General features: G+C 44.5%; 1 protein-coding gene across 7 annotated transcripts in view; it reads left to right on the forward strand.

Moving 5' to 3' along the window:
- ZFP64 (ZFP64 zinc finger protein) overlaps positions 1 to 17,469 on the forward strand; it is a 114,987-nt gene that overhangs the window by 13,952 nt on the left and 83,566 nt on the right. For 4 of the 7 annotated variants that reach the window (XM_055265648.2, XM_063634205.1, XM_055265650.2 and 1 more), the window contains exons 3-4: positions 11,923 to 12,084; positions 13,196 to 13,258. In XM_055265648.2, the coding sequence (XP_055121623.1) occupies positions 11,923 to 12,084; positions 13,196 to 13,258 (225 nt within the window). The remainder of the gene's footprint in view (positions 1 to 11,922; positions 12,085 to 13,195; positions 13,259 to 17,469) is intronic. The other 3 variants (XM_063634207.1, XM_055265651.2, XM_063634206.1) reach the window with 1 other exon arrangement.

Below are 17,469 nucleotides of genomic sequence, written 5' to 3' on the forward strand. Positions count from 1 at the left end.
TGGTGGTTTGGAGGGGGTGGGGGAAGCTCAGGGCAAGATTTGAAAACAGTGGCTAGAGATGGCATAGGGGAACGTGGTAGGAGTCATGCTTCAGCTCTGTCCTTTATTCTGAAGGAGCTGGGGATCCATTGAAAGTTCTTGAGCACATGAGTGATTTAGTAAGACAAACTATGTAGTGATTGCCAGAAGGATCTGGAAACAATAATAGCAAATTCTTATACAGTGCTTATTCTATGCCGTGCACTTTTCTAAGTACTCTATATGAAGTAGTTTTTCATAACCAAAAGTTAGGTAATAATTATTATCCCCATTTTACCAATAATGAAACCGAGGCACAGAGGGGTTAAATAACTTGTCCAGATGACAGAAACAGAGAGTGGCAGAACTGGGTCTCAAACCAGGCTGTCTGGTTGCAGAACCTGTGCTCTTAATCAGTACTGCCACTTAGTAAATTCCTCACTGCAACATTTCTCAAACTTGCTTGTGCATAAGAACCATCTGAAGCTTCGGTGAAAAATGCAGATATCCACACCCTTCCTGGGGATAATATATTAGGGGGTCTGAGCAAGGTCCTGGGAATCTGAACCAGCCAGGGAGTGGTTGGGTCAGGTCAGATGCTTTCGGTTGCTCTTTTCTTTCTTTCTTCTTTTTTTTTTTTTTTGAGACAGAGGCTCACTCTGGCGCCCAGGCTGGAGTGCAGTGGTGCGATCTCGGCTCACTGCAACCTCTGCCTCCCAGGTTCAAGCGATTCTCCTGCCTCAGCCTCCTCAGTAGCTGGGATTACAGGTGCCCACTGCCACACCCAGCTAATTTTTGTATTTTTTAGTAGAGACGGGGTTTCACCGTGTCGGTCAGGCTGGTCTCGAACTCCTCACCTCGTGATCTCCCCGCCTCAGCCTCCCAAAGTGTTGGGATTACAGGCGTGAGCAACCACGCCCGGCCTCTGTTGCTCTTAACAACAGCAAACTAAAGGTGCGCAGAACAGTTAAGACACGTATTATCTCTCATAGCCAGAACAGGCAAGGTCAGTTTGGCAGCTGGAAGGTGTGGAGTTCTTTGCATCTTCCACCTGTTCTCGGTGGTGGGTTTTTATCCTTTGCCTTCCCGCCCCCCCTGTGGCTGCATGGTGGCAGCTAAAGCCTTGGGCATCAAATCTCTCAGGCACACCCACAAACAGGGAAATGAGAAATTTATCTGTATCGGGGAGGAAATGCTCCCTGATGAACTCCCAAAACTCCAGATCCTGCTGGCCAAAATTGGGACACATGGCTTTGCCCAGTTGCACTGTAGTGGAGGCAGCTAGGCTGCCAAGGGACAAGGAGAAGGGGCCTACCAGTGGAACCCAATCCCAAGTCCCCTCTGCAGGGCCACGTTCCTACCACTGCCCCGTTAAAGGGACTAGAGTGGAAGTTCTCAAATGCTGCTGTGCAAAAAATTACCTGGAAAATGTGTTTAAAATATAGCTATAAAGATATCTAAACTTTACCCCAAATTTCTGCATCAGAATCTGTGATGCATGATCAAGTTTGAGAACCATTCAACCAGAAGGGGTTGAAGGGTTGGAAACCCACTGGCACTAGAGTCTAGTTCACAATAGGTGCTCAACAGATCTGAGGAATGAATGAACGGCCCACTGTGGGAGGGAGGGTAGGGTGGGATGTGGGAGGAAGCTCTGTTCCACTCATGGTTTATTTTTCCTGTTCGGTGAAGTCCCAGTATAGGGCAAGTTAATTTTCTGTTACATAGGACTGTTCGTTTGCTTAGAACAGACCCCCTACTTTGGCTATAATTCAAGCCAGAGGGGAGACTTTGTTTAGAAGGATATAGGCATAAGGGAGAATTACAGGCAGGCACGCAGCTGGATCTCAAAAAGAGATTGAACCAGAAGCTAGAAATATTTTAGGGTTTTCCAGACTGTACAGCTCAGAGGGCTTGTTGGAAATGCTGGGAAGGCAGAGTCTCGGCCCCACCCAGAACTGCTGATCAGAATCCACATTTTAGAGAGAATGTGGCTGGAGAAGCACTGCTGCCCCGTGACCATTCCCAAAGTTTATGTCTTCTTTGTTCAGAAGGAAAATCCACACCAAATCTGAGCGTCTTAGTCTCAGTTTTTTTTTTTTTTTTTTAAGAGATTGGGCGGGTTGGGGGAAGGTCTCACTACATCGCCCAGGTTGGACTCGAACTCTTGGGCTTCAGCGATGCTCCCACCTCAGTCTGGGTCATAGTTGGGACTTAGCGGCAGCCGCCAATATGCCCAGCTGCAGGATTCAATTTCAGAGCAAGAGAGTCGATTGGCCCAGTTGCTGTCAGGTGTCTTTCCACTGCACCAATCAGCGATGGCAGAGCTGGGGCGTGGTCAGGGCTTCCAGCAGGGCAGCGCCACTCACCCCTGGGGAGGGGCGTTTGAGCCGGTCTAACGCCCATTGAGGACGGTAAAGGCCTTTGGGAACAGCGTAAGTGAAAGGGGTGGATTTTCTCTTTTCTCTCAGAAAATGAATTATTTTGGAGGCAGGGGTGGCAGCGGGGGGCAGGGGGAAGGGGACGGAGTCTCGCAGTGTCACTCAGGCTGGAGTGTAGTGGTGCGATCTCGGCTTACTGCAACCTCTGCCTCCCAGGTTCAAGCGATTCTCCTGCTTCAGCCTCGCACGTGCCTGGGATTCCAGGCGCCCACCACCACGCCTGGCTAGTTTTTGTATTGTAGTAGAGACAGGGTTTCACCATGTTGGCCAGGCTGGTCTCAAACTCCTGGCCTCAAGGGATCCAACCGCCTCGGGCTCCCAAAGTGCTGGGATTACAGGCATGAGCCACTATGCCCGGCCTCAGACAGTGAATTCTGAGTTTACAGTTGAGATACTTGCCTGGAGATCAAGAACCCTAAGTGAGAATCCTAAGCATGAACAACACTGCAAAAAACAACGTTCACAAAAAAATCAAGAGATCTGAATATATGATAATATCCTGCTGGGCACGGTGGCGCTTGCCTGGAATCTGAGCACTGTGGGAGGCCAAGGAGGGAGGATCGCTTGAGTCTGGGAGTTCAAGACCAGGCTGGCCAACATGACGAAACCCCATCGCTACAAAAAATACAAAAATTAGCTGGGCGTGGTGGCGCATACCTGTTATCCCAGCTACTCAGTAAGCTGAGGCAGGAGAATTGCTTGAACCTGGGAGGCAGATGTTGCAGTGAGCCGAGATGGTGCCACTGCCCTCCAGCCTGGGAGATAGAGCCAGACCCTGTCTCAAAAACAAAACAAAACAAAACAAAACAAAAGACAGTATCCTTAATCTGCAAAAAGCGTTTACAAATCAAGAAAAAAATTAAAATTCCAGTAGAAAAAAGTGAGCTAATAGAATAAACAGGAAGTTCACCAAATAAGGCGTGTCATTGGAAAAATAAATGTTGAAAGGGAGTTTAATCTCACTAATTACATGTAAAGGAAATTCAAATTAAACTCAAGTGATCTCGTTTTGTCCTCTCAAGTTCTCTCTGTGACGGCCAAGATTAAGGGGAAAATGCAAATTATTTCAGTTTTCTGAAAGGATGTTATAATTATATAATCACCAAGTAATAAAACATCCATACCATTTTAACCCAACTCTTCAATTTCAAGGAACATACCCAAAGACACGAGGGATAAATTTAAACTTCTGGACAGGTTTTACTCATAAAAGTCAATTCCTAGATATCTCCTCCAAGTCCAAGAAAGGGAAATGGTTAAACTATTCAGCAACCAAAATGATGAAATATTATGTGGCCATTAGAGGTTGTGTTTTCGATGAATGACAACATGATAAGATGTTTTAACATGGCAAAAGTGTTTCATTAAAAATAAATATAAAATGATTTAAGCCTTGATCCTAGTTTTATGCTTTTAAAATATACCTTTTTGTTTTGTTTTGTTTTGTTTTTGAGATGGAGCCTTACTCTGTTGCCCAGGCTGGAGCGCAATGACGCGATCTTGGCCCACTGCAACCTCCACCTCCTGGGTTCAAGCAATTCTCCTGCCTCAGCCTCCCAAGTAGCTGAGATTACAGGTACCCACCACCACGCCCAGCTAATTTTTGTATTTTTAGTAGAGACGAAGTTTTGCCATGTTGACCAGGCTGGTCTCGAACTCCCGACCTCAGGTGATCCACCCGCTTCGGCCTCCCAAAGTGTTGGGATTACAGGTGTGAGCCACCGCTCCCGGCCCTAAAATATATTTTCTATATATAAAAGAGGTTAGCCCTTTAGCTGATCGTTAATTAAACAAATGTTCTTTGAGCTCCTCCCCTTCACCTGGTTCTGTGGTGGGTGCAGGGGGAACAGTAATGGAAAGAAACAAGGGTCTGTCCTCACTTAACTCCTCCAACCAAATAGAAGAAAGAATAGTCATTAAATAATTTCTCAAATAAGTATTTAATCACAGTAGCAATAGGAGATTTGTATAAAAAGTAAGGATGTAGGCTGGGCACCAGTGGCTCACATCTGTAATCGCAGCACTTTGGGAGATCAAGGCAGGCAGATTACTTGAGGTCAGGAGTTCAAGATGAGCCTGGCCAACATGGTGAAACCTCCATCTCTGCTAAAAATACAAAAATTAGCCGGGCATGGTGGCGCACACCTTTAATCCCAGCCACTCGGGAGGCTGAGGCAGGAGAATCACTTGAACCTGGGTAGCAGAGGTTGCTGTGAGCCAAGACTGTACCACTGCACTTCAGCCTGGGCAACAGAGCCAAAAAAAAAAAAAACAAGGATGTATATTGCCATGTTTTGACAGCATTGGGAAGTTTTTTGTTTTGTTTTTCCAGAGACAGTCTTGCTCTGTCACCCAGGCTGAAGTGCAGTGGTGCAATCATAGCTCACTGCAGCCTGGAACTCCTGAGCTTAAGCCATCCTTCCACCTCAGCCCCACAATTAGCTGGGACTACAGGCACACAGCATCACACCCAGCTATTTTTTGTATGTTTTTGTGGAGACGGCGTCTCCCTGTGTTGCACAGGCTGGTCTCAAACTCCTGGTCTCAAGTGGTCATCCTGCCTCAGCCTCCCAAATTGCTGGGATTACAGGCATGAGCCACCACACTTAGCCTAGTTTTTTCTTCCTTGAACTTTTCTGTATAGAGAAGAAAATCCTAAAATTCATGTTAACTTTTATTTTGCAGAAATAAACGTTGTCATTTAAAAAGAGAAAAGGATGTGTTAAATGGAATTTTTAAGTTGAAGAAGGGAAGGGGGAAGCAAATTAGATAGGGAGATATCAAAGCTGTCTTGAGATGTCTGAAAGGCAATTTGGTAGAAAAGGAGCTACGGTTGGTTCATGTGAGCCCTAAGACTCCACAGAGACAAACTTCAGAGAAATAGATTTGGATTATCTATGAAATTCATGTAACAGTCAAACATTTTAAACAACATCATGATCAAATAACTGAATATGCCCCTGCTACAAACCAGAACTAAATACAATAAGCAATTCTCAGATGCACACCTGAACACGCAGGAAAGAAGGGAAATCCCGGGGAGCCAGAAAACAAATTCAAAAGTGGCAGCAGGTGTGTGAGGCTGTGAGCTTCTTGGGGTATCGGGGACAGGGTCTGATCTCACTAAACAGGAGACTTGATTTTAATGGCCACACTAGGGTAGGGGCTGAAGCCCTGAGCTCTTGCAAAAAGTTAGACACAAGACCCCCACATAAAGAGGTGGCCCGTGCTGCATTCTCAGTGAAAAGAGGGACTAGAGAATATTCTTGGGGCAGGGGCAAGTCACGCCTCTACTGGAAGCACTTCCCCCCAAGGTTATGAGTCATCCTGCCTCAGCAGATGTGGGGCATTTCACCTTCTTCTAGGGTGCTCTGAGATTCCCCAAGGGCCATGCCACTCATTATGCCAAACCTGAATACAGGTAAATAATAACCTATTATGCATAGTTACCATAATGTCCACTGAGAACTCTCAAGAACTTACAGTGTGCCCGGCTTGCAGTATGCCTTATCTTTCCCTTGAATCTTTACTAGAACAACAAGATCTAAGCTCCGAGATCACTGCAATATCCCCATTTTACCGACAAAAGAACTGAAGAGCAGAGAAGTGACTTGGTCAAGGCCCTACAGCTAGTGAGAGGAGACAGAGGTTGGTCCAGGGTCAATCTGACTGTACACACACACACACACCCCTGGCAATGAGTGGTGACTGCAGCATCAAATCACACGCACACACCCAAGTTGGTCCAAGGTCCACTACACACACACACATACACTCACTTGGGGATGAGTGGCTACTCTGGCATCAAATTGCATACAAACACCCAGCTGGTCGGGCGCGGTGGCTCATGCCTGTAATCCCACCCAACACTTTGGGAGGCCGAGGTGGGCAGATCACCTGAGGTCAGGAGTGTGAGACCAGCCTGACCAACATGGTGAAATTCCATCTCTACTAAAAATACAAGAACTAGCTGGGCACTGTGGCAGGCATCTGTAGTCCCAGCTACTCAGGAGGTCGAGGCAGGAGAATCGCTTGAACCCAGGAGGCGGAGGTTGCAATGAGCCGAGATCACGCCATTGCACTCCAGCTTGGGTGACAGAGCGAGACTCCATCTCAAAAAAATAAAAGAAATTGGGGAGGCCGAGGCGGGCGGATCACCTTAGGTCAGAAGTTTGAGACCAGCCTGGCCAACATGGTGAAACTCTGTCTCTACTAAAAATACAAAAATTAGCCAGGTGTGGTGGTGTGTGCCTGTAATCCCAGCCTCTAGGGAGGCTGAAGCAGGAGAATCACTTGAACCTGGGAGGCAGAGGTTGCAGTGAGCCAAGATGGCACTGTTGCACTCCAGCCTGGGCAACAGAGTGAGACTCCATCTCAAAAAAAAATAAAATAAAACACCCAAATTGGTCCAAGGTCAGTCTGACCGTGCATGCTCACACATACACATACACATACGCACACACACCCCCTGGGGATGAGTGGCTACTCTGGCATCAAATCACATGCAAACAACCAAAGGGAATGAGGGAGGCCTCTGGTCGCCAGCAGTCCCTCAGTGATTACCATAAGCCTTTCCCTGGGGTGTCTCTGCAGGTCCTGCCGTTCACAGCAGATTCTAGAAAGGCCCCTTGTGTGGGAAGGGATGCCCTTGATAAATCCAGCTAGGAGGTGCCAGCAAGCCGACCATCTGGATGAGAGTCTTCAGCACCCAATGCCCCTTTGTTGCTATTGAATTCTGGACACCTGCAACGGAATACTATTAATATAATAATTATATGCTTCCATGTTTTGTATTCAAATGTTACCTTCTCACTGAGGCCTTCCTGGACGTGCTTAAAATTGCATGCCCACCAGCATTTCCTGGTTCCCTTCCCTGCTTTATTTTTCTCCATAATATTTACACCACTTGATTTACACGTATATATTTAAATCCTTATTGCCTGCACCACTCCTAACTAGAATGTCCACTCCATGAGGGCAGGGATTTTTGTCTCTTTGAGTCACGGCTCTGTTTCTACTGCTTAGAACAGTTCCTGGCACACAGTCAGTACAGTACCTAATAAATATTTGCTGAATAAATTAGTGAATAAAGTCAACAGCAACAGCAGCTTTACATGCCTGGTTTCTGATCCTCACAGCAGCCCTAGGAGATAGGAATGGAAATTGTCCCCATTCTCCAGGTGAAGAAACTGAGGACCAAGGAGGTAGGACACAGCCTAAGCTCTGGAGCAAACCCTTTCTGGTCTATAGCCATCTACTTTGGATGACTCACAGGTTACATGGGATTAGCCCTGCCCCCAAAATGATCCCTGCACCTGGGTGCCTGAATCCCTTTGCTGTTCGTTGTTTTTTTTTTTTTTTTTCTTTTTTCCTTGAGATGGAGTTTCCCTCTGTCACCCAGACTGGAGTGTAGTGGCATGATCTCAGCTCATTGCAACCTCTGTCTCCTGGGTCCAAGCAATTCTCCTTCCTCAGCCTCCTGAGTAGCTGGGACTACAGGTGCACACCAACACGCCTGGCTAATTTTTGTGTTTTTAGTAGAGACGAGGTCTCACCATGTTGGCCAGGCTGGTCTCAAACTCCTGACCTCAAATGATCCGCCCACCTCAGGCTCCCAAAGTGCTGGGATTACAGGCATGAGCCACCACACCCGGCCCTTTGCTGTGTTTAACCTGCCCACTCATGATGCTTCCTGCCGCCTCTCCAAGACACCAAAGCACAGGCAACAAAAGTGAAAATAGACAAATGGGACTACATTAATTTTTTTTTTTTTTTGAGATGGAATTTTGCTCTTGTTGCCCAGGCTGGAGTGCAATGGCGTGATCTGGGCTCACCGCAACCTCCGCCTCCCAGGTTCAAGCGATTCTCCTGCCTCAGCCTCCCAAGTAGCTGGGATTACAGGCATGTGCTATCACGCCCGGCTAATTTTGTATTTTTACTTGATACAGGGTTTCTCCATGTTAGTCAGGCTGGTCTCGAACTCCCGACCTCAGGTGATCCACCTGCCTTGGGCTCCCAAAGTGCTGGGATTACAGGTGTGAGCCACTGCACCCAGCTGGGACTACATTAAATTTTAAAACTTGTGTGCATCAAAGGAAACAGGGATGGTTGATCATCCTAGCTCATGAGCATTTCAGTTGAGAGTTTAATGCACAAGTGCCAGAGTCCGGTTCTATTGAACTGTAATATATCCCCGTTGACATTTATTGAGATTCAACCATGGCCACATCCTGTGCTACTGAATTCTGTTGTTAAACTTTGCAACACCCTTATGAAGTGGGCATGGTGATTGTCCCCATTTATAGTGAGAAAACAAGTTCAGTGAACTTACATCACTGGCCTGAGGTCACATCCACAGTGAATGGTCAAACCTGAACTTATATCAGTTTGAAGACACATTTTAACATATCTGAAACAACAATGCATTTTAGAATCAGTGAGATTTCTGTCAACCAACAGGCAGTCCAAAAACATTACCTTGCTGTGCATGTGAACGAACTTGATTTCAGTGGGTCACATTTTTCTCACCTCAGCTGTGTTGTGTGCAATTTTGGAACTATATGTATTGAGTTTAATTGCTGTTTAAAATGTCTTCCACGATATTGCATGATGAAGCAAGTTGAAGATGAAAAATAATTGCTTACCCAGAAATGCTTGAAAACAGTAACAGGGGTAAATTTGATATTAATGAAGCAAATCTTCATTGTTGGATGAGTGACTGCAGTTGCACGTTCTTGCAAAGCAACAACCAAGAAAGGTGGAATTCCTCATATAGACAGAGCTGGGTTAAGTTCTACTGCCAAGATAGATGGAAAAGGATGGTCTCTGCTAGTGGTTCTTAAACTTGAGCATGTATCAGGATCACCTGGAGGGCTCGTTAGAGCACAGATTGTTGGGTGCACCCCGAGAGTGTCTGATTCAGTAGGTCTGAGATGAGGCCTAAAAAATTTGCCTTGGTAACAAGTTCCCAGGCAGCTCCAATGCTGCTATCTGGAGACCAGGCTTTGAGAACCAAGTAGAGCGAGAGAAACCAGGAGAGACAGCCAGATCCCACAGAGTAAATGAAAACATTTCAACAAGAGACAGGTGCAGCTGATTCATGCATCAGAGATACTTGGCCTAAAAACAGGAAACATCAGTTTGTCTGAATCTTTCAGCTGACTTTCAACCAAACCCTTGACTTCCCTACATATATTTCCATTGAGAAAAATGGAAACTGTGGCTTTACTCAAATACCAAATGCTGACAGCACCAGGGTATCATTTGACATGAATCAGAGTGATACGGTCACTACTGAAGTTGCCAAAGAGATGGAGATCAAGAACTTGGGTTTCCTGCCAAATCTCCGAAGAAGTCAGGAAAAGCCCATTTGATAAATATAAAATAAAATACCTAAAAAAAGAAAGAGTTGTCATAATGTGTTTAATTGGCAGCATTTTCATCATATATGAAATTATGATGCACTTTACAATCTAAAACATCTTAGATTCAAAGAAATATAGTGTTTAAGAGAAAACATAACTAGCACCTGGAGCCTGTGGCCTGGATATTAGTGCTTCGGACAAAGCTAAAATAAACAGTGATGTTAGGCCTATGTTGACTTAAATAATCCGTAAATAAAATGTCAAAAATGTCAAAGGTGGTGTCTGAGTGACTGAAGTTTGGGAAACAGAATATTACAGCTGCTCTCAAAATCATCATTAGGGCCTCTTAGCCTGACAGGTTCATCCAATGAACAAGCCTCCATTGGTCATATTTACTTCTCATTTGAAGCCAGATCTTTGTATGACAAATTACATTCAAGAAAGAACCAGAAAAACAAAGAGGAGGAGAGGAAGGAAAGAAGGGAGGGAGGAAAGGGGAAGAGGAGAAGGAGTGAGGGGAAGGGAAGAGGGAGGGAGGGAGGAAGGGAGGGGGAGAAGAAGGGAGGAAGGAAGGAGGGAGGGAGGGAGGGAGGAAGGGAGGGAGAGAAGAAGGGAGGAAGGAAGGAGGGAGGGAGGAAGGGAGGAAGGGAGGGAGGAAACATGCCTAAGTCCCAGACTATAAATGTAGTTAACAAAGTAGTCACATAATTTCTTAGAACAAAAATGTTTGAGACTGCCTATCTTATCGTTTACAATTTTATTTATTTATTATTTTTATTTATTTTTTATTTTTTTTGAGAGTTTCACTCTTGTTGCCCAGGTTGGAGTGTAACAGCATGATCTCGGCTCACTGCAACCCCTGCCTCCCAGGTTCAAGCAATTCTCTTGCCTCAGCCTCCAGAGTAGCTGAGATTTCAAGTGCCTGCCACCAGGCCCAGCTAATTTTTGTATTTTTAGTAGAGATAGAGTTTCACACTGTTGGCCAGGCTGGTCTCGAACACCTGACCTCAGGTGATCCACCTGCCTCAGCCTCCCAAAGTGCTAAGATTACAGCTGTGAGCCATGCCTACAATTGTACAAAATGTAGGTGCCCAGCCTACAATTATATTTTATATTTAGTCTTGTGTTTTGCTATTTTTTTTCTTTTTGCATCAGAACCTCAGTAAGAGTACAAGGAATTTTTTGAGGGGGGAAATACTTCTGCTGAAGAGAATGTTAATTAGACTAGTTTTGCCCCAAATCCCTTCTATCATTCCTTTTTGTTGTTTTATTAGGATGTTGTCATATAGCTTATGAAAGCACCTAATGCATTTGGCTGCAGTTAACAGAAAACTTACCTGGCATAAATTATAGGGACATTTCTTGTTTATTTAAGAAGTCTAGGGCAGGCATGGTAGTTAACACGGTGGGAGGCAGAGACAGGTAGATCACTTGAGCTCAGGAGTTTGAGACCAGCCCGCACAGCATGGCGAGACCCCAGTCTCTACAAAAAATACAAAAATCAGCCGGGCATGGTGGTGCATGCCTATAGTCCCAGCTGCTTGTGAGGCTGAGGTGGGAGGATTGCTCGAGCCTGGGAGGTCGAGGCTGCAGTGAGGTGTGATCGTGCCACTGCACTCCAGCCTAGGTGACAAAATGAAACCCTATCTCGGAAAAAAAAAAAAAAGAAAAAAGTATAGATTTGGGTGGCTTCAGAGCTCTGACTCAGCATCTGATTTTCATGTTTACCCTTATGGTTACAGAATGGCTGCCACAGATCCAGGCATCACATCACCACTCCAGCATGTACAAAGACAGGAAGTAGGGCAGCCAGGGCAGCAAGATGAGCTTTTCTCAACTGCTTCTTTTTCCATCTGCCCTGCCCACCCTGCCCCCCCATGCTATTTTAAATCAGGGAGGAAAGTCTTTTGCAGAAGTCTCCCAGCAGATGCTCTCTAGTGTCTCATTAGCTAGAACTGGGTCACATGATCACTCTGAAGCCGCAAGGGAGGCTGGGAAAGCAAACTAGTACATGCATTCTCTCTACAAAGGAAAGTAGGCAGACACCACAGTTAGAGGGCATTTATATTCAGAAAATTAATAATCACCATATCTTTTAGTTTCAGCTCCAGAATTTGTTTTTGAACATGGCTATCAAACTTATCTGCCCACGGAAAGTAATGAAAACCAGACAGCCACTGTCATCTCTCTCCCTGCCAAGTCACGCACCAAAAAGCCCACAACGCCACCTGCTCAGAAAAGGCTTAACTGTTGCTATCCAGGTAAAGGCAGCATTATGTCCTACTTGTGTAGAGGGTGTGATATTTAACCAGGCTCCAGGGCTCCTCCTCGTGAGTTCCTGACAACTGCTCATGGATGTGCTCCAAACTACCTGGCATAAAAATCAGAGCCCCCTGGCATTTACATCAGCACATACAACCTATCTCCCACTGTCTGTGGTCATTCTGCATGTGGGTTCTAAGACTTTTCTAGCCATAGGCCTTTGAAGTGGAACTCATGAAAATTTCAGGTTGCTATAAATTTTTTTCCTATGCTATAGCTTAGCAAGATATCCAGTAAGAATTTTCTTTCCTTACTTTGGTTTTAATCGGAAATAATTTCAGACGTACAGAAAAGTTGCAAAAATTGTACCAAAAAAATCCCTGTATGCCCTTCATCTAGATTCCCCAAATGTTACCATTCTATTATATTTGCTTTTTCATTCTTTGTATATATACAAATATATATAAAAGTATAGTTTTCCCCAAACCATTTGAAAGTTGCTGACAATGAGATGCCCCTTTATTCCTAAATACTTCAGTGTGTATTTCCTAAAAACCGGAATATTATTTTAAATAACCACAGGACAATCATCAAGATCAGAAAATTAACATTTATAGGTACTATTATCTAACCTACTGACCTTAGTCAGATTTCATCATCAAGTGTCCCACCAATGTCCTTTCTACCAATATCAAAAGAATGACATTTTTCCCCTCTGATCCAGGCTCCAACCAGTGATCACGAATTGCATTTAGATTTTATGTCTTTCATTTCCTCTAATCAAGAACAGTTAAGCATTTATCTTTCATAAGCTTGACATTTTTGAAAAGTATAGGCCAGTGATTTTTGTCAACAGGGCCTTAGTTTGGGTTTATTTGATGTTTCCTTGTGATTAGATTCAGGTTACGCAGTTTTGGCAGGAACCACAAAATGACGGTGTGTTTTTCCTGGTCATCACATATGAAGGCACATGAGATCTCTTTTCCCATTACTGTGGTGGTAACTCTTGTCACTTGTTTAAGGATGTTTCTGCCAGTTTTCTCCATACTAAAAGTTACTAAGTTTCCCTTTGTAATTAATCTTGCCTTTTTTTTTTTTTTTTTTTTTTAGGTTGCCAATTCAAGACTGCTTATGGCATGAAGGACATGGAGCGGCATTTAAAAATTCACACGGGTAAGTAGCATTTCTTTAGCGCATATGCCCTCAACACCTGCTCTGTGCTAGGAGCTGGGGATCCACATAGGTCAGACGAATGATACCACTCCAGATGTCACTGGCTGTTACGGGAATACAAGTCCAGATTTTAAAAAATAAGGTGCCATTTGTACACATGATTTTGGCAGAAAAATCTTTAACATAGTAAAATCCAGCTCTGGAGAGGATGTGAGCAAACTTAGCTAAGTGGGAATGTGAACTGCTACAGCCATTTTGAAAATGATTCTGCCAAAATTAATTAAAATTTGAATGCACGTATTCTCATTTTGAGGAGACGATCCTACAAGTGCACGTGTGTGTGTGTAATGATTAGTAAAGAGAGGAATATGGGGAGATAAAAGAAACTGTCTCTTTTTTTGTCTTTTTCTTTTATTTTTTGAGACAAAGTCTCACTCTGTCGCCCAAGCTGGAGTGCGGTGGCACTCGACCCGCCCACCTCAGCCTCCGGAATAGCTGGGACTACAGGCAGGCGCCACCACACCTGGCTAATGTTTTGTATTTTTTGTAGAGAGGGGGGTCTCACCACGTTGCCCAGGCTGGTCTCGAATGCCTGGACTCAAGCAATCCACCCACCTCAGCCTCCCAAAGTGCTAGGATTACAGGTGTGAGCCACTGCACCTGGTCAAAACTTTCATTTTATGTATCTTTACATGATATCACTGAATACAGTGAGTATGTGTTATTTTTGTAATTTAGAAAGGAGAATTTAATAAATACTTGTTTTAAAAGAAGAGAAAAAGATCAACGCATGGGAAAAGAAAAAAGTGATTATTTCTGGTGATTTTATTTTTCTTTGATATATTATTTTTATGTTTCCCAGATTTTCTGCATGGAAAAGGAATTGCCTTTAGACTCTTTTTTAACAAAGTGTTAGATGCTTATATTCAAATGATACAGATTTAAATTTAAAAAATATAAATGTGTATAAGATGCAGTGAGTTTTAGCTTTGGCTTCACTAATTGCCCAAAGCCTGCTATTTAGCCTCAGCCTTTGGAAGATGAGTAACCAACAGTTATTTCTTACATTCCTTGGCCATGACCAATAAGTGCCTTATTGCATTGGGGTCACCATCATATCTAATCAGCCTCACAGTGTCATGCCATCTGGATTTGTTCTAATTATCCAAATACTAAGTTTCAAGTATTGATTGGCAAGCATTCTAGTGTAATAAGCAATGAAACTCTCCATGTGGGTTTCATATATTGAAGTTTCATCCATCAAGCCATAGCATATTTATTACTGAAAGAATAAAGTACTATAATTTTTGTTTTGGTTTGGTTTTTGTTTTTTTGAGACGGAGTTTCGCTGTTGTTGCCCAGGCTGGAGTGCAATGGTGCGATCTTGGCTCACCGCAACCTCCACCTCCCAGGTTCAAGCAATTCTCCTGCCTCAGCCTCCCAAGTAGCTGGGATTACAGGCATGCACCAACACACCCGGCTAATTTTTGTATTTTTAGTAGAGACGAGGTTTCTCCATGTTGGTCAGGCTGGTCTCGAACTCCCGACCTCAGGTGATCCACCCACCTTGGCCTCCCAAAGTGCTGGGATTACAAGCATGGGCTACCGCATCCAGCTGAGTACTATAATTATTAATGATGATAGGGAAAGTATTGTAAAAGTACAAGTGAGGGCCACAACTTTGTCTATTTCTGCAAATCCGCAGAAAATATCTTCTACACAGTTAGCCCACCTTGTGTTTGTAGGATAGTTTCTGCAGTCTCTGTCTACATTTTCCAGTTTAAATGTATCCTCACCTTAGTTACCTTCAGAGAGTGGGGGCATGCTTAATTACCCCTGGGGTTGGGGTTTGGGGAAGCAACAGCAACAGGGCTCTTTACCAGCAGAGCTGGCCAAAAACCATTGAGCTCTGCCAACATCCAGCATCTGCCCAGTGTTGCAAATACACAGTGTAGTGACCACAGGAACTACTGAGCCACTGACAATGCTGGTAAATTATTGTTCCTGGATTTTTAAATTTGATGACTAAAATGTTTTTTGTTTGTTTTTGTGTGGTTTTTTTTGTTTGTTTGTTTGTTTTTTGTTTTTTGACAGAGTCTCACTCCGACACCCAGGCTGGAGTGCAGTGGCGCGATCTCGGTTCACTGCAAGTTCCGCCTCCCAGGTTCATGCCATTCTCCTGCCTCAACCTCCTGAGTAGCTGGGACTACAGGCACCTGCCACCATGCCCGGCTAATTTTTTGTATTTTTAGTAGAGGCGGGGTTTCACCGTGTTAGCCAGGATGGTTTCAATCTCCTGACCTCGTGATCCGCCTGCCTTGGCCTCCCAAAGTGCTGGGATTACGGACGTGAGCCACCACACCCAGCCTACTAAAATGTTTAATAATAAAAATGCTAAATTTTTTTTTCCCTTTTGAGATGGAGTCTCACTCTGTCACCCAGGCTGTAGCGCAGCGGCACAATCTCAGCACACCTTAACCTCTGCCTTCCGAGTTCAAGTGATTCTCCTGCCTCAGCCTCCCAAGTAGCTGGGATTACAGGTGCCCGCCACGATGCCCAGCTAATTTTTGTATTTTTAGTTCAGACGGGGTTTCACCATGTTGGCCAGGCTGGTCTCGAACTCCTGACCTCAAGTAATCTGCCTGCCTCGACCTCCTAAAGTGCTGGAATTACAGGCAACAGCCACTGTGCCCAGCCAAAATGCTGATCTTTAATAAACTTTTAGATGTATTCTTAAATCCCAAATATTTATTTTGTGATGACAGTGATCAGCTTTGGCTATTTTAGCACTTGGCTAGTTACGATTTGGTCAAAATACATATTTAATATATAAAGTAAAAAAAAGAAAATCCCGACTCACAGCCTTCCATGACCAAAAGTCAGCTGTCCTAATAGACCTCTATGTCTCATTCTGAAATATTTGCATGCCTAGACCAGGTCTAAAAACACACATTTAATTTTTTCCATGTCTTATTAAGTTAATACGATACACACTATCAGTGCAACTTGCTTTTTTTCATTTACTATTGGACATCATTTCACAGCAGTATGTCATATTGATTTACTCTTTTTCATGGCCAGTAAGGAATGGTTTCAGTAATTTATGCACATCCATACAGTGAAATACTTCAGCCTTAACAACCATGTTGTGGAGGAATATCATGATATGAAACAGGTGATCGAAATTACTGTAAGTGCAAGAAAGTAGTCAATAGGGAGGCAGTGCAGTATTTGGCAAAAAAAAAAAAAAAAAAAAAAAAAAAAAACAGGCTGGGCGCGGTGGCTCACGCCTATAATCCCAGTACTTTGGGAGGCCGAGGCGGGCGGATCACGAGGTCAGGAGATCGAGACCATCCTGGCTAACATGGTGAAACCCCGTCCCTACCAAAAATACAAAAAATTAGCCGGGCATGGTGGTGGGCGCCTGTAGTCCCAGCTACTCAGGAGGCTGAGGCAGGAGAATGGCATGAACCTGGCAGGCGGAGCTTGCAGTAAGCCCGGATTGCGCCACTGCACTCCAGCCTGGATGACAGAGCGAGACTCTGTCTCAAAAAAAAAAAAAAAAAAAACATAAGATGGTCCTGGGTTCTAATTCCAGCTGTTGCAAGGATTAACTAAAGTAATTCAAAGGCACAGTGCCACTCAAAAAGTATTTAAATTGATGTTAGCCAGGAGTTTTTATGTACCAAAAACATACCCACACACAGATTGGAAAAATATACATCAAAAAATTAGCAGTAGTTCACAGATGTCAAGTTGACATATGCATTCGTGAGGTTCAGATTAAGCTGCTGTAAGAATGAAACTGAAACACCAGCTCAAACAAGATAGGAGTTTGTTTCTGTCCCGTGTAACAGTCCAGAGGTGAGCAGGCAGGCTAGGACAGATGGGCAGCTCTGTCCTAGGGACCATCCAGGCACTTAAGTTCCTCCCACCTCGTTCTGTTACATTACTCCACCATCTGCTGGTATGCCACCCTCACCTGCTCACTCACCTGCCCTCACCCGCTCACTCACCTGCCCTCACCCGCCCACTCACCTGCTCTCACCCGCCCACTCACCTGCTCTCACCCGCCCACTCACCTGCTCTCACCCGCTCACTCACCTGCCCTCACCCACTCACTCACCTGCCCTCACCTGCTGCCTTACCCCCATGCCTTGGCTAGAAGCAGGAAAAGAGAAAATGTAAAAGGCAAGCCGTTTCCTCTTGTG

This window comes from Symphalangus syndactylus, chromosome 24, assembly GCF_028878055.3.
Source record: "Symphalangus syndactylus isolate Jambi chromosome 24, NHGRI_mSymSyn1-v2.1_pri, whole genome shotgun sequence".
NCBI lineage: Eukaryota > Metazoa > Chordata > Mammalia > Primates > Hylobatidae > Symphalangus > Symphalangus syndactylus.